Source organism: Lycorma delicatula, chromosome 12 (assembly GCF_047948215.1).
Source record: "Lycorma delicatula isolate Av1 chromosome 12, ASM4794821v1, whole genome shotgun sequence".
In the NCBI taxonomy this organism is placed as follows: domain Eukaryota; kingdom Metazoa; phylum Arthropoda; class Insecta; order Hemiptera; family Fulgoridae; genus Lycorma; species Lycorma delicatula.
Window position 1 is genome coordinate 29,652,771 of NC_134466.1, and position 25,086 is coordinate 29,677,856.

The 25,086-nt window shown below is 27.7% G+C and overlaps 1 protein-coding gene across 3 annotated transcripts in view; it reads left to right on the plus strand.

The window, feature by feature from the left end:
- Positions 1-25,086, plus strand: part of LOC142332914 (FERM, ARHGEF and pleckstrin domain-containing protein 1-like) — a 410,843-nt gene that overhangs the window by 237,756 nt on the left and 148,001 nt on the right. For all 3 annotated transcript variants that reach the window (XM_075379617.1, XM_075379618.1, XM_075379619.1), the window contains exon 11: positions 8,084-8,190. In XM_075379617.1, coding sequence (XP_075235732.1) covers positions 8,084-8,190 — 107 coding nt within the window. The remainder of the gene's footprint in view (positions 1-8,083; positions 8,191-25,086) is intronic.

Here is a 25,086-nt window from a genome sequence, read left to right on the forward strand (position 1 = left end):
TCTTGACTGGGCTGAATACATTATTATACATTAACATGTGAAGCTCACAAAAAACAGAATATGTACAGATCTACTAGCAGTACCTTTATTCTCTTCATCGTAATTATATAGTAAATCTTATTACTGCCCAAGAAAGCAACAATGATTAGAGTTCTTTGTATCTCATCCATGTGTTTATATATATCACAACCAAGCTGAGGAGATAGAGTGTAACGCAAAAAATGAATTTGCTCTTTGTGCTGAGAAACAATGCATAATTACATTGCCTCTAGGCTAAAAAAGAGGAAAATTTGTTATTTAAATTTTTTGTTTTCTTTAAAAGAATTAAACAAACTTCGATCTAGAGAATTGGTTATTTAATCAGAAGGTTAAAATGTGGCTCAGGCCAGTTAAAATTTCCATTTTAATGAATGGTTTTCATCCATATCTATCTGTTACAGGTCATTTTAAGACTGTCATAGTAGTTGACAAGAGTATTTATTAATAGCTACATCATTTCCTCATGTATGTCAGCATTAAAATTAAAAATTATTTCCGCTTCATATCCCTGTGAATGTATATATAGGGTTGACGGTTTTGTAAATGATAATTAATAATTCATTATTTTTGCTTTTGCAGAATGATTGAATTCTAGATAGCTTACTTTCTAATTTTTTTTTTGTTCGTGTTTTATTAGTTTCTCTGAAGTGATTATTTCAGGTTTTTTATTTTTAAAAGCATATTTTTTAACAATATACTAATAAAAGTTTTCCTATTTTAAAACAAAAGAAGAGGAGGATTTTTCAGTATTACGGTAAAATGCTGATTTTCATTTTTTCTGTTTTATGTATAGGTGTCTCAAATTAATTTATAGGTTAGATTACACTGCCTGTTGTTTTTGGTGTATGGTTGTATGCTGTATATGTGCTTTCTTAAATTTAATTTATAAAGTAATTTTATGATAGGAAATTTTCCTGATTTTTAATTGTGAGTAGTCATTAACTATTAATGTAAGTATTTGCACTGTTTAAAATGAACAAGTATTATTAAATTTGAGAATTGTAAACAATATTTGGTGCGACTTTATATAGTCAGTGATAATAGGTTGCTGCACTCATTAATATATAATAAAATATTATCATAATATTTAGTTACATCCAAGATTCTATTAGCTAGGACGTTTATTTGATTAGAACCTGATGACAGTGACAGATTTTGATAGAAATTTATACTGGAGTAAACTATAGTGTTAAAATCAAATGTGTTCAAAACTAATCAAATAAGTCTATAGTAGACGTGCACACACTGAATTTTGTGTCATTTTGTTAACTGAAAAACAAAAGATTTATACAGCATTGTGTGTCGCAAGCCAGTTTAGTACTTGGTTTTGGCTGGCAAATATCAGAACTTTTGGGTATTATTTAAATGTTGTAAAGAGTTTATTACTTGATCACATGATTTTTTTTGTTGTATTCTTGTAGAATTTTATGATTTTTTTTTAATCTGTTACTTTTTCTGAAAAAAGAGTTTATTCTGTGAAGATTTTTTTTCTAAAATTTGGAAACATCTAATGAAAGATTAAAGTTTATGATTTTTTTAGTTTTGAAAATTAAGCAACTTTTACAAAAAATGATACTTGATAAGAAACTTTTTTTTCACTTAGAACCTTAAAATGTGCAGTAAAACGTTATTTATACTAAAACATTTTAAACTAATGTTACAGAAGAAAATTAAGCTTGTTTTTTAAGAGTTGTATCATATGGAATAACTTTATAAAAAACTTTGATTTTTCATTTCTTTTCATTTTACTTTTAGAGAACAAAAGTAAACACTGTTATTTTAAGTTATTTACTGCTGTTCTATGGTTGTTATTTTAGTTCTCAGCTGTTTTAATTTACATCTTAGATGTTATCTATGTATTAAAATTTGTTTTTTTCAATTTATTGTTTTAATGAATTGGAATTTATTGGAAGAAAGTCTTTATGAGTTACTGTATATTATATGTAAAAAGTATCCCATTTTTCGCCCAGAAATGCTATAATTTTTACTTTTATTTCTTCCTTGAAGGATTATATTAATTTTTCTTTTTATAAAAGCAGTTTTAATCTGTCATTTAAGTTGTTTATTATAATTTTCCAGTAGTCGGTTTTTAAAATTATGGTCTTTTTTTAATTTACTATTTCAGTTACCAGTAAAGTTAGAATTTTTTTGTACCGAATTATGTATCTAAACTAAACTCTTACATTAAATGAAAAGGTAACAGGAGAAACATTAGGCATATTGATTTGAATGGCAGAGGATCGTGAACTATGACGAGAAATTGTTAACTTAATATGAATCGGGTCACCAGCTTTCAGGTGCGAGAGGAGGAATATCACTGATGATGATAGTAAATACATAATTTTATAATTTTGATTGGTAACAGAATAAAAATAGATTTTAAAGAAAGAATTATTTTCCTTTATAAGTGCTTCCAATTTTAGCTATTAGTTAGAAAAGAGTACACTTGTCAGTGAAACAGTTATAAGTTAATTATATAGATAGGTGCCTGTTTATATTTCATTGGTATAATTTTATTTTTTAAATTAAAAGTAATTTACTTTTTGACTTTAATTTTTAAATAATAAATTAAAATAAGATTGATTATTGGAATTGAAAAGAACTGATTTAAAACTAAGTAATTTATTTATGAGCTTTAATATTTATTGATTTGCCACAGAGCGAACTTATACAAATGTTGTTGATATTGTTCTTACACTATTTGATTTTATCTCATCAGTTGGCAAGGGTTTTTAATGATAATAATTGAAATTAATTAATCGATTTTGAAATAGAATATCAACAAAATATTTAAGTATATATCTTAAATTTTTGTTTATTCAATATCATAACGGTGACGGTTGTAATTTAACTTGAGCCATTACTAGTTTCTGAATACAGCTTAGATTGTTTAAAGAATAAGAAATATGCTAGCCCGACTTTTTTGGGTATATTTGCAGTAATGTGATATCCCATGTTTTACTTTCATTACCACTGAGCCAAATATTCTGTTGCACATAATGTAGCTTCATCTATAGGACACCACTCATTAACTGATCTAATTATCAGGTTGACACTGTGTGATCATATTGTAATTGAGGTAAGATATAATTTGAATAATGGTTGTTTGACATTTTTAAAAATATAAATTCTTTGCTGATATTTTTATATAACTCTGGCATTAGCCTTCAAGCATGTCAGGTAACTATTTCCAGTTACTATTGGGGTCAACATAAGCAGAAATAATCAAATAATAAAAAAAAGGAAAAAAAATTGTATTACATCTTTGCAAATGTTCTTTTTTTATTTTAGTGTTTTTAAGTGTGCCAAGTACACCAAAATGCCGGTAATATTCCGCTCTACAAATTACATCATCATTTGGTTTCCATAGGAACTGGCTGTATAATATCATTACTTTTAGTGAAAGCTAATCCAACTTGTGACTTTTGTCTCCAAGCTGCTTTACACAGATTAAAGCCATTAGAAAACCTGGTAAAAATAATATATTAATCTATCTTTCCCTTTCTTTTGAGAAACAATGCGTTATATACACTTTTGCAATTCAGTATCAGAAAGTTACTAACGCAAAAATAAAATTAATGTACTAATCTGTTTTTAAATAAAATAATTAGTTTATTTCTTTGTCAACAGTTTCTCTTCCAGAATTTTTATACAAAAATTCGTGGAATAAAATATGTTAAATGAATTTTGCATTGAAAATTATTGTTAAAAAAATTTCAGTATAGTTTGCAATCCATTAATGTAAACATCAATCAAGTTCATGAATCAGGCTTCATGAAAATGTGATTTCTGTTTACTAAATTATATTAAAAAGCTTGTTAACTTATGTACTGTGTTTTTGTTTTTTTATGAATTTAAACACAACAGGTCGTTTAATAATTATAAATGAATACATTTTATAATAGAGCAAATTTTATGTTTTTATATGTTTATTTACAATTGTGGGTTCCTTCATGGCTATTATCCCTTCTATAAATGGTTTTATCTAAAGGGCTGTAAATTATTTAGGAAACTATGGTTGTAATCACTTGTGATTGCATGTAGACTTGAAAGAAAATAAGAACAAAATTTATTTTTTATGTAGCTTCGTCTATGGGATACCACTCATTAACTGATCTAATTATCAGGTTGACACTGTGTAATCATATTGTAATTGAGGTAAGATATAATTTGATAATGGTTGTTTGACTTTTTTTTAAATATAAATTCTTTGATAATATTTTTATGTAACGCTGGCATTAGCCTTCAAGCATGTCAAGTAACTATTTCCAGTTACGCTGGGCTCAACCTAAGGAGAAATAATCAAATATTAAAAAAAAGAAGAAAAAAATTTATTAAAAATTGTTTCCAAAAGTCCTTTTTGTATTCCAGTGTTTCGTGTTGATTTTTGGCATTGTAGATTTAATATTATGACAGCTTATTTTATAATTCAAATGGAAAGTAGGTTCATCAGTCATGAAACAATTTTATAAAGGAAATTTTTATCTCTTTGTTTTCACTCAAGATTTATGTCAGTTACTGCTTAAATTATGTATCCAGGCTTAAATTATGTAACTTTTTCAAAATCCTTCGTATTGCAATCTTGGAAATAGTTATTAATAGTTATTAAATAGCTTCAGATTTAGTTATAGAATTGGGTACTTACTTATTAGCCCATTGACCGTAACCATAATGATCCCGTAATTACTTATTAGCCCATTGACCGTAACCATAATGATCCCGTAACTTTGAAAATATCTTAACTTTAGGGATCATTAACATATTTTACATATTAAAAATATAAGCATTATTGCTTATAATTATAGTTATTATTATAGTTAACTTATAATTAAGTTAACCAAACTTAACCTATGCTCGCTTTGCTTGCTAACCTTGACTAATTATAATTAACACAGTAATGTTTTGATTATTAAAATAATAAATAATTGCAATAATTACTGAATTTATTATTTAAATACTCAAAATATTACTGTGTTAATTAGTCAAGGTTAGCGAGCGAAGTGAGCTTAGGTTTAGTTTGGTTAAGTTATATTTATAAAATAAATAAATTTAAATGGTTATATGGGTGATATATTAACAATAACACAAAAGTTTGCAATTTATTTGTCGACGGATAGACTGTATCCATATTCCTGGATAGAAATGGTAGTATTTGTCTTTAATTACTGCAGGGTGTATGGATTGCTCCTATAAACAATATCTTTTAAGTAACCTCTACAGAAAGAAGTCCGGACTAGACACATTCAGGGATCATGGTGGCCACAATTTTTTAGAAATGATTCTTGCACTGAAAAAATCCTGTAACTTCTCCATACTAGAGTGAGCTGTATGGCAAGTGGTTCCATCCTGTTGCAACCAGCAGTTGCACTATCCTCTTGCAGTAAAGCTATGAACTGTTGATTTAATTTCTGGATGGCAGCATCCACAGTTTTTTTTAAAAAAAAGAAGGGTCCTATTATTCATCACCTTGAAACTGCACACCATACGCCTATTTTTGTGGGTGTGGAGGATTTCAAAAAAAATTGTAGGTTTTCAGTATCCCAGGTCTGGTAGTTCTATAAACTATTAACCATTAACATACTCACCAAGGTGAAAACACACTTCATTTGTGAAAAACACTTCATTTAAAATGCCAATGTTGTCTCTAATGTTCTTGAACTATTGACAATAAATCTTGCTCTTTTAGCATAATCACCATTAGTTAGCTCATGGAAAACCTGCATTTGATATGGATAGCATTTCAGCATTTTCCTCATTGCGTTGTGGGCTGAATCTAGTGAAATATTATTTTTCTGGTTTAATCTCCACAAAGATTTATGAGAAGATCTTGTAACTGCTACTTTAATGCCCTGTACGATCTCCATCATTAAAACTGACAGTTGGGCACATTTCAGGTCTAACACTGAACCTGTTTCCTAAAATTTGTTAACTAACCTCTAACACTTTTTACTGGTTTCCTTTTCAAATTTTTCCTGAATTTTTGCCACACTCGACACGATATTTCGTCTCTAAATAAGTTTCTATCATAAATACACCTTCTTCAACAGTTAACTGCATTTTAAAATGTAACACATGATTATGTAATCTTGTTTAAAAACCAGTGCTTGACACAGACTGGCAGTATTGAAATTTGCAGGCAATAAACAGTCCCCACTAAGCTCCAGTAGTACTAACAACTTTCACATTATTTAACCCATCTCACATCAATATTTGCATTTTAACAAAAATATACATTTAGTATAAACTACTGAGTGTTGGAGCCTCTTATAAATTGAGCACTCTGTGTAAAGATTTTTGTAGCATTTCACATGCTTTGAAATTCTGTCGCCATAACTTTGTATCCATGATTTGAGCCACCTTTCCGTGCTGGATTGCAACTTTTTTTGCATTTTCAAAGTGCTGAGTAGAAAATAATTCCTTTATACTCATGAAGTGAACTAACTGCTAGATACTGAGTCTGGGCTGTAAGGAGGGTATTAAAACACTTTTCGGCTGGATTGTCACAACAATGCTCAGCAGTGTATGGATGAGCATTATTACGCTAGAAAACAATATTTGATTTGAATAATCCTTAATGTTTTTATTATTTTACTACATACATCTGAATTTATTGTCTTGTCATGTTTCTTGAAATCAACCTAAAACTCATCTTCTACTCTATAGATACAATCACAATGATTACTGACAGAAAAAGTTTGAAGATACTATTTTGGTTTTGTTGGCGCTATGAGGGTGACCCAAGTATTTTAATAGATTTTTTTTGCCTTTATGTTAACATATGAAACCCAGAAGTCCGCCATTTAAAGTTTCATCACCAAAATAATTTTCTCCAAAAATGCATCGTCATCAGTGTTATAAGAAAAAACAAATATGGACCTCATTCATTATGTCTTTGTTGGTGTCAGAGAAGGAGTTCATCGGTACAAAACTTGAAGCAGTTTAGGATTATTGCTGTCACTTCATGAAGAGTAGTGTGAGAGAGCTGAGGAAATGCTGTGTGAATGAGATAAATCTCCGGTTATCTTGTATCATACTGTCAGTTTTCTTAATCAGTCATCATTCATAACAATTGGCCAATCCTTTTCTCTAGATCAGCCTGTTTCTAAATATACCACACCATTGTTTCACCATACCAGGCCATTATTTCATTCCCTAAATTTTGCGTTGTGATGGATTTCAATTGCTTTAGAGTTTCTGGGTAACTGTAATCATAATGTAGTGACAGTACTTTCAGTAATAATACTTGGTGTGCTTTGCAGCCAAACAATTTTTAATTGTAGCAAATATTTTAATGTTTGATATTATATGAGTAACAACAACACAGAGCTCTTTCTACCAGTGCTGTAGCAGTGTATTGCTGGAGTATAAGATACTACCACTTCTTGTCCACCACATTAAAAATGTTAAATATATATAATCTTTATAATTAAATGGTTTTGATGCGTAACATAATTTATGTGTTCCATATCAAGTCGGACTGTTAGTCAAGAACCTAAATTTGTGATTTTTCTGTATCATTCTTCTTAAATTATGTTTTCCAGTTTTCTATTTCTCCTTACCACTTTTCTCCCATCACTCTAGCTGTTCATCACTTCTTGGATCTGCCTTTTGTACTCATTCTTTAACAGCTCCCTCTAATGCTTTTTTTTATTTTTATCTGTCATTCGTTCATGAAATGCCCCAAAAAATTAATCTGATTTTCTCTACTCAGTTTTCTCAAATGTGTTTGCTATTCTGTTCTCATTTTTACTATGACCAACATCTAGCTGTGTTTTCTGATCATTTGTGACCAAAGTTTAGAACAAATGAGTAATTAGAATTGACGATAAAAAAATATTATTATAAATATAGATATAAAATAGTATAACAGACATAGTCAAAGTTTTTCTCTAATAATTTTTATGTTTTTTTTTTTTTTTAACTTGACTGAGAAATGTGAAGATTTAATTTTTTTTTGTTTTTATTACTTATAAAACTAATGGTTTCTTTTTCTCTTTTGTTTTTAATAATACATTTTCTATATAATTGTGAACTTTGATTTTAGGTCCCAGTCATTCAGACATTCGAGCTCAGTTCATTCCAGTGTCGCTACAAATGTTGGTGGAAGTATTTCGGCGCATCCTCTTTTACCTCTTGGTGATAGTTCTGCTGGTAGGTATCTTAATGTGACTGTTTGTTATCAGCATGTTATCTTCAATTTAGTTTTCATTTATTTAATAATAATAATAATTATTATTATTATTAGTTTTTATTTTTTATTCTTATTTAGTAATTTTTTGATTGCTTGTATGGCTGTTTGATCTGTGTTGTAGATATAATATTGTAAAGCTTGTTATTTTTGAATTTGCTTTTGTATATTATTTTGTAGTTATGTAGTTTAGTTTATAATTAGTTATTATCCGAATTACTATATTTATGTAGTTAAATAAATTGAAAGAAAAAGTGCTATTTAAAAGAAAAAGTGTGAATTTACCTTCAAATTTTATATTTTTATTTCCTCCAGGAAAGTTTGAATCTGTAACTTCATAAAATAATCAGAAAAATTAATAAAAACATTCAATTTTATAAGTTCTTATTAAATTAAATATGAATTTTAATTACATTATTTTTTTGGCATTAATTTTTTTTTTAATTATTTTTTTTGGATGTATATTCTGTGAAATATTTATTAAATAAAAAGTAATTTTTAATCAAATTATTATTTTTTAATAAATTAAGATTTTATCATAGGTTTGCTGTTTTTATCATGGACTATGATAAAAACTACTACTACTACATGGTGTAGAGAAACTCATCTGATATCATCTAACTGAAAAAAAATAAACCAATTGTGTTCTGTAAAATATGAGACACGGTTCAAAAGTAATTGGTAACAAAATAAGAACGGTTAAAAAATTGAAAAATTTATTAATCTTTTTAAACGTTTACATATTTCTCTACATAATCACCATTTCATTCCAAACGCTTTTAATATCGTGAAACAAACTTCTTCAGACCCGCTACATAAAATTCCACTGCCTGGGATTGTAGCCAGTTTTGCACAGAGTTTTTCAACTCTAATTGTTGAGATGCAAGCAGATTTTGAGGTGTAAGAAGAAATGGTAGTCACTGAGCATGAGATCAGGACTAAAGAGAATGATCAAAAGTCTCCCACCTGAATTTTTGAATCGTTCCTGTTGTGCATATAGATGTGTGAGGATGTGCATTATCGTGAAGAAGAACAATTCCTGATCTCAGCATTCCCCATGTCAGTTTTGAATGGCACGACACAGTTTAGAAAGTATTTCACAATAGACTTGTAATGTGATAGAAATTCCATGTTCCATGAAATTGATCAAAAGCTCACCCTTTTGGTCCCAGAATACATTTGCCATGATTTTCCTTCGAAATTGGGCTTGTTTGAATTTTTTTAGTTTAGGTGAATCGGAATGACACCACTGTATGGATTGTTGTTTCCTCTCATCATTGACTTAAGAAATTCATGTTTTTTCATCAGTAACGATATGGGAAAAATTTCTCTGCCGTGTGGTTAAAGTGATCAAGAAAAGTATGTGCCAATTTCATTTTGTGATCTTTGTAGCGCTTGCTAACATTTTTAGCACCTGTTGTGTACACAGTTCTTGATAGCTTAGTATGTCAGCCACGATTCTCAACAGTGTTGTCTTTGAAACTTCTGTAAATTCTAGAGAAAGATTGTTAATCATAAAATGACGATTTTCTCTTGCTTTTGCATTTACATATTCAACAAGTATTTTAAGCACTACTCTTCTATATATTGGTACACTTCAATTCTACTAAAATCTGGAAAAGAGTTCATAGCTTTAGCTAATTAAGTAAAAAAAAATCTGAACGTTGAAGGTTTTTTAAAAATACTCGAATTGAATTTTAATTCTGATCGATAGATTATACATGAATGAAATTCAAATAATCTGTGTAAAATTTTTATTTTTTTAGAATCATGATAATATTTATTATATACTTTGAATAATGTTTTAGTGCTTTGATGAAATTTAACAATTATAGAACATTATTCTATGTTTAATTTTGTTTATAACATTTGTGGAATAACAATTTTGAAGTATTGAATATTATTCCATCAGAAATATTAATGAAATATTTATTACAAATACCATTGAACTTTTCACAAAATGTAAGTTAGATTTTAGATACAACTGAAAACTGTATCTTTATGTTTATGGTAAACTGTAACATGATAGTTTTGAAAAATTTTGATAATCTCAGATATTAAAATTTTGAAATTAGAAGGGTGTGAAATAAAGCAGTATTCTAGTGCTCACTGAGGTTGAACCAGTTTACTATGTGCAGGATGGCAATTTTAGTAGTTAGTGACCTTAGCAGTCAATGCAACTCAAAACTAACTTATAAATATATATATATATATATATATATCTTTATTCACACTTAAAGTCTTAATTACTGTATTATTGTATAAAAAAGTTATAATTTTTATAAAAGAATGCTTATCTCTTAAAAGTTCTACTGAAAAGATTTTACTATTTGTTACTATTTATTTGGATAACAGAAATTATTTATTACTTTAAAAAAAAATGGCTTGTTGATAGTTTACCACAAACTCTTACAGAGAATCAATCTTCTTGTACATGGGAATATGGAAATGGAATTTTTCTAGCGCATAAGAAGTGCTGTATTGTACAAACCCAGGACCCCCAAATGAAAGACCGAGATGCTACCACTCTGCCATAGAGATCAGCTATATTTAAATAAGAATAATAAGTAATAAATTTAAGTAATAAATAAGTTACTTATTTAGTTTTGAACAACAAAAAATTTTTATGTTAAGCTTTTTCTTGAGAAGTTTTTCAGAAATTATATTAAATTACAGTTTTTACAGTTTTCATAATGTTGAAAATAATCGACTCAGAAAACTAGAAATGTATTGTTTAAAAATGTAAAATCCATGAAGTTTGTCATAGATTTTCTTAGAAAGCAGTTTGGTTTGGCAATGGCTGTTATTTTGTTGTTCTTATTTAATAAAATTATTTGCATCTAATCTTTCCACCATCAATTCTCAGCTAACGTTCACGTTTCTGAAAAACCAGAAATGAGCTTTTCAGCTACCTCAGAAATCAGTTATTTGTTTACTTCCTCTACAGAAATATTATTTTCATAGCGGCATCCTACGTAAAGAAACTAGTTCTTTTCAGAACATTACTTTTCCTCTAACTGCATTATTTCTTAACACAAAATATACTTTAACCCTAATTTTCCTTAGTTGAGACTTTTTTCACTAGTTATTTACTTATATTTTAACAATTTCCTTTTCTGTCATTTTATTTTAGCTCTTTTCCTTTAATCACTAGCCATGTATATGTTATACTGTTACTAGTGCAGTGTTTTTCTAACATAAAAGATCAAATTAATTGTGGACTAGAACAAGACTGATTACTTTTGATCAGACAAATTTGTAAAAAAGAAAAAAAGTAAAGAATTTCTTTTAGCAAGTATGAGTAATTTGAAACAACAACAATTCACGGTAAGAAACTATTACAATAAAAATAAAAATCTTAAAACCCATGATAAACCATAAAATATCCAAAATTTAACAGTAAAAAAGGTTTTTTTTTCATCAGTAAATGGGAAGACTTAATGGAAGATAGAATTCATTCTTGTTGAGGAGTCTGGAACATAGAGGTTAGATGGGAAAGTATGTTAGTGACATGTTATTTAGAGAGATTGGTAATTTTTAGTCGCTGAACTCCTGATCAGTTGTAATACAATTGGATTAATAATTCACGAGTGTTTAATAGGCAGGCTAATTACTATAGGAGAGAGGAATACTATTTAAAATTGTGAATAAGTGGTAAAATTATTGAAATACGGAAAACAGTTGTTTGGAATATAAAATTAATAATAGCCTCAAATAGGAATTAGATTTTAACATTAATATTTAACAAGGAATTACTACATTAATTTAATTGTTTTAGCAGAAATTGAACAGAATAGTTCAACATTACTGTTTATAAAAATAAGTATATTTTATTTGTTTTTGTCTTTGCATTTACTCATTTCTTTATTTACTAAATAACACCATAACATGGTAAAATGAAGCATTTGTAATGCAGGGTAGTAGAATTAATTTGTTAAGTTTGTATTAATAAAATAATTTTTTTTTTCTATCAAATTTTATTAGTCTGTTTTATTACTCTTACTTTCTACACTTTATTCTTCTTAACCATCGTGGTTTATTGTGCAGGAGGTTAAGTTCAAGGCCCAGCTGAAGTAGTTAAACTCTTACTGTACCAGCTCCTTCATGCTGACCTCAGCTACCATTCTGTTTTGTTTGATTGTAATTAATAACAACACATTGTAACAGTTAATCATGGAAGTAATGAGGACATGAATGGATGTATGTCATTGAGTGAAAAATGGATGCTTTTGGGCCTCAAATTGAGAAAGGCCTTAGCTATCATTCGGTTTTTAGTTTTGCATGTTTGTCAACAACATTGTATCATAATTTTTTTTAATTGTTTCTGAATCTATCAAATTTTCTTTGTTCTTTTTCTGAATTTCTTCTTTCATATATAAAGATTTAGTGAAGGATGTAGACTACATTCCTTTTCATATTAGATCTTTTCTTTATTTTCTTATAGTCTTAAGATCTGGCAGCTGATTTCTGCAGGTATCTGTTTTTTTAATGAAACTCAATTTAAATGAATGATTAATAATAATTTAATACATTACTGCCAGATTGCGTAGCAAAAATTCGCCGCAATTACCTTTAATTAAATATATTGTAATTAATTCAATTTAATGAATTGCATTTTTTTTTTTTTTTAAGTGAAGTAAACGTCATTTGAAAGAAATGATGTGAAGAATGTAAAAAAAAATAGTTGCAGCTCTCAGTCAGCCACAACCTCCAAGTTGACAGATTTAAACAGATATTTTTATTGTTAATTATTTATGCTCATTGTGTTTTTAAAAAAAATTGAAGTTTGATTTCTGTATACGATAGTCGCGCTGCGTTCTTGTTTACAACATAAAGTAGCATGCACATTCCTTCTCTCTCATTCACACACATCCAGACTGAAAGTAATTAGTTCAAATAATGGCAACCACTACTTGCAGCCATTTTTTTTTTAGGCAACCATGTGTTATCATGTACTGAAAAAATTAAACTTTAATTTAGTATACAGTTTTTCTTAAAAACATGATAAGTGTAAATAATTAATAATAACATAACCTGTTTACATCTGGCAACTTGTAGGTTGCAGCTGACTGAGAGCTAGCAACCATATTTTTTTACATTTTTCACATCATCTTCTTTCAAATGAAGTATAATTCACTTAAAAAATATTTTAATTGCAATTCGTTAAAATGAATTAATTACAATATATGTAATTAAAGGTAATTGCAGCGAATTTTTGTTAGGCAATCTGGCAGTAATGTGTTAAATTATCATTAATCATTCATTTAAATCAAGTTTCATTAATAAAACAGATACCTACAGAAATCAGCTGTCGGATCGTGTACTATATTCTTAATTTTGAAGACATAATTTTTTGTAAAATTTTAATCATTTTCTACTAAATAAAGAAAAAAAATTTCATTATATATATATTTTTCTTTTGCAGTAAAAAAAAACAATGATTTTTATATTTGCAATTTGTTTTTTTACAAGCTTGTCAAAGTAATAAATGTTTACTATATTTTAACTTGAAAATTAAAATCTTAGCAGCTGGAGATTGAAGAAGAGTGTAAAATGGTAGTGGTTCTGCTGTTAGCTCATGAGTACTTCTTTTTAAAATTATCTATTAAATGAAAACATTTAAATAAGATTTGTGTATTTGTGGTTGCAAAGTTAGCATAATTTATGTAAAAGTTAGATAAGTTAAAAGAAGTGGCAGTAGTTGAATAAATGTATAAATATATTTGTATTTTTTAATTGATTTCATCAGTTTATGACATAATGTGCATTTGTTTATGCCTTACACCAAAATTTTAATAGTTTTATCTAAGAAGTCTGCCTTCTACTGGTGAGAGTATGTTATTCATTATTAATTTGGCTATTAATACTTGATAACTAAAAAATTAATTTGGTTATTTACACTTTATAATATTTTGTATTTTGTTGTTTAAAATTATTTGACTTAGTTGGCTTGCTAGTGAGTGTTTTCTGGTGTAGCTTTTTATTGTTGTAAAGCAAACTAAACAATCTGTGAATTATTTAGTAGTAAAAAAACCTAGAAAAAAAAAATGCAGTCTTGCTAAGATGCCTTATTAGGGCCCATAAGGTGCCCTAAGTTAAGGTAAAAACGCCTATTTAGAACTAATAATTTGAATAACTCCTCCGAGATTTTTGTGTGGGTAGTAGCATCATTTGTCTTTAATTTGAAGGTTCTGGGTTTAAAGTTTTGTAATTTTTCACGCACTTCAAATTTCCAAACATCAGTCCTAAGAGGAATGATGAATGTTGGCATCAGGATAACTCTGTAACTGGGGTGATAGACGTATATATATATATATATATATATATATATACACGTCTTTTAAATTAATGTTAAAAATTTCATGGTTTTTTTTAAAGTTGGTGCAGTAAGTGATAAGAAATGAATTAGTAAAGCGGATGTCTTAAAAAACATATCTCGTAAGGATTAATGTTAATATTGAAACATGAAGAAAGAGTTAATTCTTTGTATTACTTTCTATGATGACTCATCATTTTCATGATCATCAATTACGAGAGTATTACTTTTATAAATATGTTGTAAATTTATTATAAGTCATATTTATTCATTCAAAAATAGTTTAATATATATTTGTATATGCATGTGTGCTTTTTAAGAGTATTTACAATAAATTTTCAAATTTAAGCTATTAGAATTAAAACAGCTTGTAACTGGAAAGAATTTATAGCAACTCCTAAGAACACTTACCTAAAGAGTTAGTACTGCTTCAAGGGTGCATAATCAGCATAAATTTTCTCCCTCGCACATCTTAAGATAGGTGTGTTCAAGGGGGTTAATCTAAGTATTTAGAGCACTCTTATGTGTGCTGCACTCTAATTAAATTAAATTATGCTATTCTACTTTACAGCTAACTTTATTACAGTTTATTTTTTATTGGATCTTTTATCTATTAGATCAAATTAAATTATAATTTATAAATATGTGTATACATACATTATATGTATTACGAATGATAATATAATGATAATTGGATAAAATTTTATTGTAGTAGTTCCAAATAAGATACTTTATCAACCATAAAAAAATTAAATTACAAGTATATTAGTTAACAGACAAAAGTGTATAAATTTATTAAAAAGTTGCTTCAGATGTTAATATTTGCATCTCTATAATCTTCTTTCATCCGTTTGTGAATTTTCCATCATCCAAACATTTTTTAGGTTGAAATTGTTTTCTATGTAAAGCAGATTTTAACAGACCATAAAAGTTGGTAATCTGGCCACACTAAATTGTGATGTTAGGCTAGATATGGTGAGATTTTGCTGTATAATTCTATAATTATTTCTTGGATTAGTTTAGGAGTATGAAGTGAGCATTGCCATAATTAATAACCACTCTCTTAACTGACAGTTTACATCATTTAGCATGAATATCTGGTTTCAAGTTATTTTTCAGCAACTATGAATAAATGACATTATTGACAATACATTGATTTTTCAAATAATGACAAAGAATCTGACTTCTCCTATCCCAAAAGACAATAAACTTCGCTTCTTTTGCAGGTTGCATTTTGAATCTCCTTGTTCCTAGAAATCTGGTATATCTCTACTCTTGACTTGTTTTTCTTGATCTGGTTCATAAAGTTGTATCCATTTTAACACGGTTTAGTATTCAACTAAAAATTAGCTCGCCTTCATGATCAAAATGTTCTAGCTTTCTGTTCTATGTGGATCAGTGATCTAGATGTTTTGTGTTCTGTAAACATTTTTTGTGCTCAGCGAGAATATTTATTAAAAAAATTGCAATTCATCATGGATAATCTTATGCATTTTAACAACAGTAACTGTACTTCTGTATTATTTACCCTATAGTAATATACCTTTGACACAACTATTGGACATCCAAAATGTGTTCATCAGTAACACTTTTAACAGTTTTTGAATTTCTGTACTCTTATTAAAAACTGGACTGTTCGTGTGAAAAATATTGACTGGTTATATCTCTTCAGATAACAAAAAACCAGTTGTGTTGCTCTTCTAAGATGCAATTCTGGTTATAACGAGCTAATGTGTATGTTTATATGGGCATTAAAAATAGACAAAGTGTAGATTGCAGTTAGCTACTTTACTGTGTGGCTTGACCACATGTTTTTGACCTTCAATAGTCAAATTTTTCCCCTCTTTTGTTGTTAGCTTTTACTCATTCAATAACTTTCATATTAGATATGTAGCTAATGTTCTATAACTTTACATTCTTTTACCCAAAAATATACAACAGTATTTTTGAAGACAGAATAAATTTTACCTATGAATTGGAAAATAACATGATTCCTAAGCATAAAAGTACAGCTAATCATCTCACCAATAGTAATTTGTATTATTAAAAAGCAAGCATTACAGTAAATGAAGATTCTTGTCGCTGTTTATGATTATAAAAAGCAAAATTGTGTCAGCTTTGTTCTGTTGAGCATACATACAGCCCAAAATATAAAAAAAATATCTTAATTCAGAAATAGAATAGACTAAACAAAATGGTGTTACAACAACAAATTTATAAATCATCATCTTCATAAGGTATTCTGTCCATTGGCAGTTCCCTGACACTACTGATGCCTTCAGTTCTTTCTGTCCCAGGCAAGCTCTTTGTTATCTTTGTAAATTCTGTTTTTGATGTTGTCTATCATCTTCAATCTTCTTCTTCCTCTTCTCTTTTCCTCCCATTCACAGTACCCTCAATCATATCACAGTTGTTAATATACCTCTTCCTCGTAATATAGTACAGATATAGTTTATATATACAGAAGTACAATATATTTCATATAGTACAGAATATTCAGATAATAATCCTATTGATAATTTTTTAATACACAATTTTCATTACAATGTTAGAGTAATGTAATAAACATTACGTCATGTTCATGGTTTATTTTAATATTTTTAACTTTTTAATATACAGTTAAATTAAATAATTTATTGTGACTAAGGATACGGGATCCTGTGAAAGTTCTTACATGATAAAATTAAGATAAGGTACGTCTTATCTCAATATTCTGTATAAGGTGGTTTGTATTAAAAAATTTTAAATATAATTTACATTTAATAGTACAGAGGAATATTATGAATCTTAAAAAAGATAGTATAGTAAATTAATGAAGTATTTATTTATTTTGTCTTGTTAAATATATTTTTTTGTTTATATTCTTTATAAAATTATTGTATCTATTTTGTTTTATTATAACTTATTTCAGCCTTTTTTTTTGTCTAATTCTATTTCACTATTTTATATACATTTCCACTGGCTTTTTGTATCATAATATGTATTTATTTTGTGTGACCTAGGGGGATTAGATTTTTTATGAATAGTGGGATTAGAATGTGTTGGTTTTCTGAAAAATACTAACTGGTTTGTTGCTATCATTAATAATTATTTTTATGAAAAAAGATTTAATGATCTTTTATTATCTCAGTTTCTACTACAGTAAATTTTAATTAATTTATTGAATAAATTTAATTTGTTTAAAATTAATAAATGTTTATTATGTTACGGTTAAATATTTATAAAATATATATATATATATATATATATATATATATATATAGTACAATAATTAATAAATGTTTATTATGTTACGGTTAAATATTTATAAAATATATATATATATATATAGTACAATATATCTGACTATAAAAGTAAGCTATATTACCTGGATTATGCCAAATTTTTCCTAAAATTCTATATAAAATTTCAGTTGGTAATTGTTTATCCATTGGTAAAATCTTTATTCTGTCTGAAATTTATTTCCCTTTCCTGGTGAACATAGCCAAAATAGTTGTATTAAAGGGGAAAGTAGAGTGATTGTGTCAAAAATACTCTAAATTTATAATAAATAAATTATTAAGTATAATAAAAAAAGGCTGTAAATTTTGCCAGTAAGTACTACAGTTATCAAATATGTTTTATAAAAATAAATAAGGAGACAGGGAAGTACGTAATGCTATTTATAAAAAGAATTAAACAGACAGTTAATTCTAACTAAGATAGATTATGTATCTACATCTTTAACCCAAACAAATGTTTAGAAACATGTATGAAGAAATTAGTATGATAATAATGGGATATCAAAATAAGGGAAAACTGTTGGGGAGTTTAGGCTTACCAAAAAAAATTATACAATATAGACTGAAAATTATGCACAAAATATGAAATATTTACTTTAAAAAATATGTACATAGGTGAAGATAGAAGATACAAATTTATATAAGATAATTACATTATAGTAAATTAGGTTACTTTCTGACTTATAGTGAGGATTGATTTGCAAATTATCTCACTATGAATGTTTGGATAACAGTTGTTCTTTTTTTTCACTGTTTATTGTAATTTTTTTTTTATTTCATCAGACTTTTACTGATTTTTTATTCATTTGATAAATTTAAATTAAATATTCTTTACTTAAGGAAAAAAAATATATCGGTGGTTAGGTTACAGTAGAATGAATTTACAATGTATTATTATCCATCATGAGATACCTTATCCTCCTCTATTGTCTTTTATTTTCAACTAAGCATTGGATATCCTGATATTTGCTATTTCCTTCTTGGTTAACCTAGAAAGTTATAATTTTTATTCATTTCAATTCCTTTTTTTGTATTAATTCTTGCTTGATCTATGGTTCTCTCATATGATTCAGCCGGTTAGCTTACTTTATTTATTTTAATAAGTTAATTAAGTTAGCTTAATTAACTTTTTTCTTATTTACTTCCCTAATTATTACTTCATCTTTCTCTATGTCTGGTCACTAAATTTTCCATGTCTACATTTACATCTCCAGTTGTGTTATTATTTTCTTAATGTTACTTTACCCCAATATTCTATTTTTATTTTGCAATGCTCTGTTATTTATTATTCTTTCATATATGTATGTATTACTTGTTCTAGTCTTCCTTCTTTTATGTAGGTGTTCATTGATTTATTACCTCTAAATCTCATTACTTTTTTTTATTTATTAATATTCATTTTCATACTGTATTCTATCATATTTTCTAATTTTGAAATCGATTACTTGATTTTATCTTTTAAGAATACATATAATCTATGAACCCTAATTAATGTTTTACTTTATCTAATTTCCTGATCCTATCATCCTCTTCCAGAAGATTTTTTAAATTATATTTTAACTAATTTTTTAAACAAGTTTGGGAATAAGTAGCCCCATATTCTTCCTAAGTGAAACCAGTTGGTTTGCACATAGTTCTAATTTTTAGAACTGTTTTCTAATTCTTGTACAAGTATTTAATTAATTAATTAAATTGTCAGTTCTTCTCTAATATTATTTTTTATTTTTTAATTGTATTGTGCATATATGTAACATAATGGTAGTTGGATTCACAGTGAACAAGATTATAAGAAGTTTGTATTCACGAACTATTTAATTTATTTGAATAAATTTTTTTTGCAACTTTACTGTACATAGTGGAGAATTCTTGCATTAATGATCATTATGTGCAGGACCAGATGTTTATTACATTATTATTTTAAGTATGGTTTAGTTCTTGTAATTTTTTTTAATTAACCGGAAATATTTAAAATAAAGTAAATACTCATAGATATGTGAAAATTATTATCAGGTTAGCAGAAATTAGTAAACTAATATTCAGATTTAACACATTGTTAAAGGATTTTTTTTATATGGCTTTTTGTAGCATGATTGAAAAATTTTTTTTTTTTGATGGCAGGTTATTTAAAAAAAAAAAAAATATATATATATATATATACATACATATAAAACCATAACTATATATTGTTATGGTTTAGCATTCTTAATCTCCATAATAGACGGGATAGAATTTTCTATTTTTCATTGAAAAAATTGTAGCAAGTAACTAAAACATTACTGTTCATTTTCATTATGAACCACAAAGCTGGTTTTGACTTATCTGATATTGCTATAAGTTGGTATAATCAGCGGCCCTAAATTGTGCATAAAGTAAATGACTGTAAAAGTCATTACACAAACAGCACACTGCACCCTAGGTTAGGGCATTTTATAACAGAAGAACTGAGCACAGTTTGAGTTACATAAATAAATACTATTGTAGATAATATTGTAATTACGAAAATACTGATTTAGAAATAAATGGAAATCCGTTTAATTTATAAATTATAAGAATGTAAATGATACAGTTTCAATTAAAAGAATTCAAACTTAAATTGTACCTTTAAAATTATTATTTATTAAGTACCACAAACATTTCACATAATGCAGTCTGCACATTCATGAAATTGAAATATTTTATTTTTCAAGAACTCATTTTTTGATGTCTGATTATAGGATCCTTAATTTTAACAGGTTCATTTTTACTTTTCAGTTTGATATAAATATCTGTTTTAAATTCTGAAAGAATGTTTATAAAATGTTTTAAATATGGGTGGGTTTTTGTAAAACCTTCTTTAAACGATTCGCAGCAGTTTGTTCTTTCTAAATTAGCAGTGAACTGGCCCATATCATCGGTGGAAACATAGCGTTTTCTGATATGTATGTATCAGTCAAATAATTTAAATATCTTTTAATAGTCTTGTGGATACTTATTTTCCTAATTGAAAATAAAACTCAAACACTTACAAACATTTTAAAAATTATAAATCAAATACGTAGTTCATCACCTGCACTTCACTTTCAGCAGTTTTGTAGTATTCTTTTACTAAACATTTCTCATTTTTTCTGTTTAGCCTGTGGAACCACCATAAGGCATTATTCAGAGGATGTATGAGGATGGTATTTATGAATGTAAATGAAGTATAGTTTTGTTTAGCCTCAGGTCGACCATTCATGAAATGTGTGGTTAATTGAAATCCAACCACTAAAGAACACCATATTAATGACGTAGTAAACCTAGCTCTTGAATTTTTCTATCCCAACTAGATGACGAAACGTTAACCGATTAATTATACCTCAGGCAAAATTGGTAATGAGTTGTGAACACTCTGTTTTTAATCAATTATTATATATTTAGGTATTAACTTTAAATTTAAAAATTTTAATTTAAACTGTTGTTTTTAATAGTTGTTAAACAACTTGGTAGAATCTTGTAAAGTTTATCTGTAAGGCAGCTAAACTGCAGAAAAATAAGGGCACAAAATGCCCATTTACCTATAAAGTTACCTCTGAAGTTATTGTATATAAAGTAAATAACTTTGCGAGAAATTTTAAACAGTAATCAAATGTATTGTAAAATATAAATATTTTTCAGGTTATAATAGGTTTATAACCACTAGGCTTGGTGCCTTATTAGTGTTGTTCTCTACAGATGCACTCAGTGCAAGATAAAAATGGATTAAGCAAGTACAAAGTTCACGAATGCCTTGTATAATAACCCTTCAGAACATGAGAATGTGTTCTCAGGTCAAGAGTTACGGGTTATTTGAAGAGTTTCTTTGGCACATTAAAAAAAAAAAATATGTTTTAGGATAGAAAACGTGTATTATCTGTTAATAATTGGTATGTAAACCAAATAAAAATATATGCTACATGTTTAATTCACATGTCCCTTCCATCAGCTGTTAGTTCAGTTTCGACAGAGCAAGTATTTTTTGTTCCTGACTGTTTGATAGTGCTAACTTAAATAGACAGATTTATCGATCAGTTATGAAATATGTTAATCTTTTAAAAAATAATAACAATTCGTAAAAATCAATTCAGTTGATTCTATTTGGAATACCGTTGAGAGAAAGAACTGCATAGTTAGCTGAATGAAGTATTACGAGATCATTGTAAGAGCTGAACGAACAATTTCTATGCAATCTGAAATCGAGTTGTTAATAATCCTTAATAAGGCTGGCTTTGATATTTATGCAAAATCTGTATTCAGTTTACAGGTTTACATAGATTTATTTTCTTTGTTTTTTTTTATTAGAATTATTTTTTTATTTTTACTTAGTTTCTCACTATCTTGTCTTCAACAGTGTTTTTATATCTCATTTCTTTTCCATTTTCCCATCATTGCACCCATTTTTAATCACTCTTGATTTATCGTTTAATATATCCTACCCCATTAAACTATTTTCTCTTCCACACTTCTCTGTGTTTTATTGCCAATCTTTTTAATTTCATCTTGTTTGTAACTTTTAATAATTTGTTGATGTGTTTTAACAGTCTTCTCTCCTACAGTTTTTATAGTTTATCTATGACAAAATTATCTGATATAATGTTTGATATCTTAATATATGATATTCCTACTGACATGTTTGTTCATTTTCTAGTAAGAATATTCTTCAGGCTTCTTTTTTTCTGGTCCATTTTAAAGCTTCTTGATTTTGAACTTTGTCGGTTCAATTTATTTTCAACATTCTTCTGAAACACCATATTTCAAAAGCATCTTTTTTTCTTGTTTAGTTTTCCTGTTAACATTTCACTGTTTAACATTGCACTCCATATTAATAATTTTTTAAATGTTCATCTTTTAATTCTAAATACTAGGTGATTCAAAAAGGACTTCACAAATGTAAAAACATATAAAAATTTATTTAGATAACTTACAGATTCGGTTGAGGTCTCATGAAGTTTAGACTCGCATAGCAAAATAATCAAGTTTTGACTCACTGATATTAATAGTTCATTAATACTAAATTTGGCCACCTGCGCTATCACCAGTTTCGTTAAAGATGGATATATTTACTGACGGAACTTATTCACTGTGTTTTGGTTTCATGATTTGTAGTCAGCACCTGCAGTTCAATGTAATTTTCATAGAGGCTTCCTAGTAGGCATACAATTTTTACTCTATTGGCACCAAACCTTAGTTGAGACAGGTTGTTCTGTAAAACATATAAAATCACCAGGACGCCCGCATGTCCCTGAAACTGCTGTGGAACAACTCAGAGAAAGCTTTGGATGTAATCCAAAGAAATCAACTTGATGTGCGTCACGTGAGACTGGAAACTGGTGTTAACAAATAGCTGTTTGGCGCATATTACTTAAAGTTGCTCTGCCGCAGTTTTGTGTAGAAATGATGGATAGAATTGCAGACGATACATTTTTAGACAATAATTTTTAGTGATGAGTCAACGTTTCACATCAGTGACAAGTTGAACACCCATAAATGCTGATCATGGGGTAGCAAAAACCCTCAGGAAACTTTGCAGTACATTTGTGATACCTAAGGTCAATGTTTTTTGTACCCTAAGCAAACAAAGACTGTATGGACTGTTCTTCCAGGAGACAACTGTAAACAGTGTTGTTTATCTGGACATACTTCAAAATGTTCTAATTTACCAGTTAGATGATGGTGATCAAGTTGGACACTATCATCAGCAAGACAGGGCAATACCCCTACCTCTTAGAAGCCTGAGATTTTCTTGATACTTTGATTCCCAGATCAGTGAATTGGTTGTGAAGGTCCAATTGCATGGCCACTTTGCTTCCCAGATTTGACCCCCACGAGATATTTTTATTGTAGTTCTTCATTAAAGAATGAATTTATTTACCACCTTTGCCTGCTGATATTGTTGAGCTAGGACTTTGAATTAATGCCACTGCTGCAGATGTAATGTCTGAATTGCTGGCTATAGTCTGGAATGAAATCAACTTCAGGTGGGATGTATGTCACATTACAAATATTATGAATGATTATAATATTATAAATGATAATCATTATAAATGATTATGGAAGCCATAATCAAACAAATGTGAATTTTGGGTGACAAACATGATGTGTTTTTCTATAAAATGAGATCTCAATCGAATCTGTAAGTTATCTCAATAAATTTTTATATGTTTTTAAAGTTCTAAAAACCTTTTTGAATCACCTAGTATATTTGATGAGATATATTAAAGAATTAGTTCTTTATTGACTTTTTCTTTGCTCTTGTTTGTTTCTTCTTGACTTTAAAAAATTTATGGTATATTTATTAAATTATGGCATCAGCATCTACTTCTACATACATTTTCCAATCTATTGTTTGATTTGTAAGTCGTTCAACTTACAAAATGTAATTATTTGAAAGTCCTTATTTGTTCAGCGAGTATAAACTCCCTTACAGTTTTTTCATTTTTCAATTTTCCATTATTGTTTTCTCATCTCTTCTATATTAATCAATTCATCTCATTCTTCATATATCTTTGTATATAGTTGTTTTTGTTAAAGAGGTAGACGTATAATCTATTTTGATTAGAATAGATCATTTTATTTTATTTTTTTAAATTAGCATTATATTATGCCTTATCTGTTTAATGTTTATGAAAGATTTCTGATAACAGTAGTACTTAGTGTACTGTTTTTTATTTTATTTCTAGCTGTTTCTTATTATGTTGAATAACTTTGTTATTTTGAATTTAGAGTATTTGAATTTTCAGGATCTGATTAATTGTGCTAAGTCAGACATCCTGTTTGTTGTTTTCTTACAAATGCATTATATTTTAGATTTATAACTATTGATCAAAGTTAATATATTTTTAAATGAAACATACTGTGAATCATTGCAATTTTTCTCTATTAGTTTATTAAAATAAAAATTGTATCGTAAATGTTTTAATATTTTTGTTAAATATATAAGATAAAGGAGAAAGCATGAATAATTCTTATAAGAATAAATCTTATAAAGCAATAAATAAATCCTTATTCTCATCAGAAGATATTACATAGATCATGTCAATATAAGTTAAATTATAAATATAAAAACAATTATAATATAAAAATAGTTGTGTTTAGAGTCCTTATTAATTATTTAAATACAATATCGTGAAGTAATTTTAAGTAAATACGTCATCATAATGTGGTATTCTGCCTGTTGGCAGGTCCCTGTCACCTTTGTTATCTACATCTGTTTCTGTCCCATGCTTTTCTTTTCATTTCATCATAACCTTCACTACCTTTTATATCAT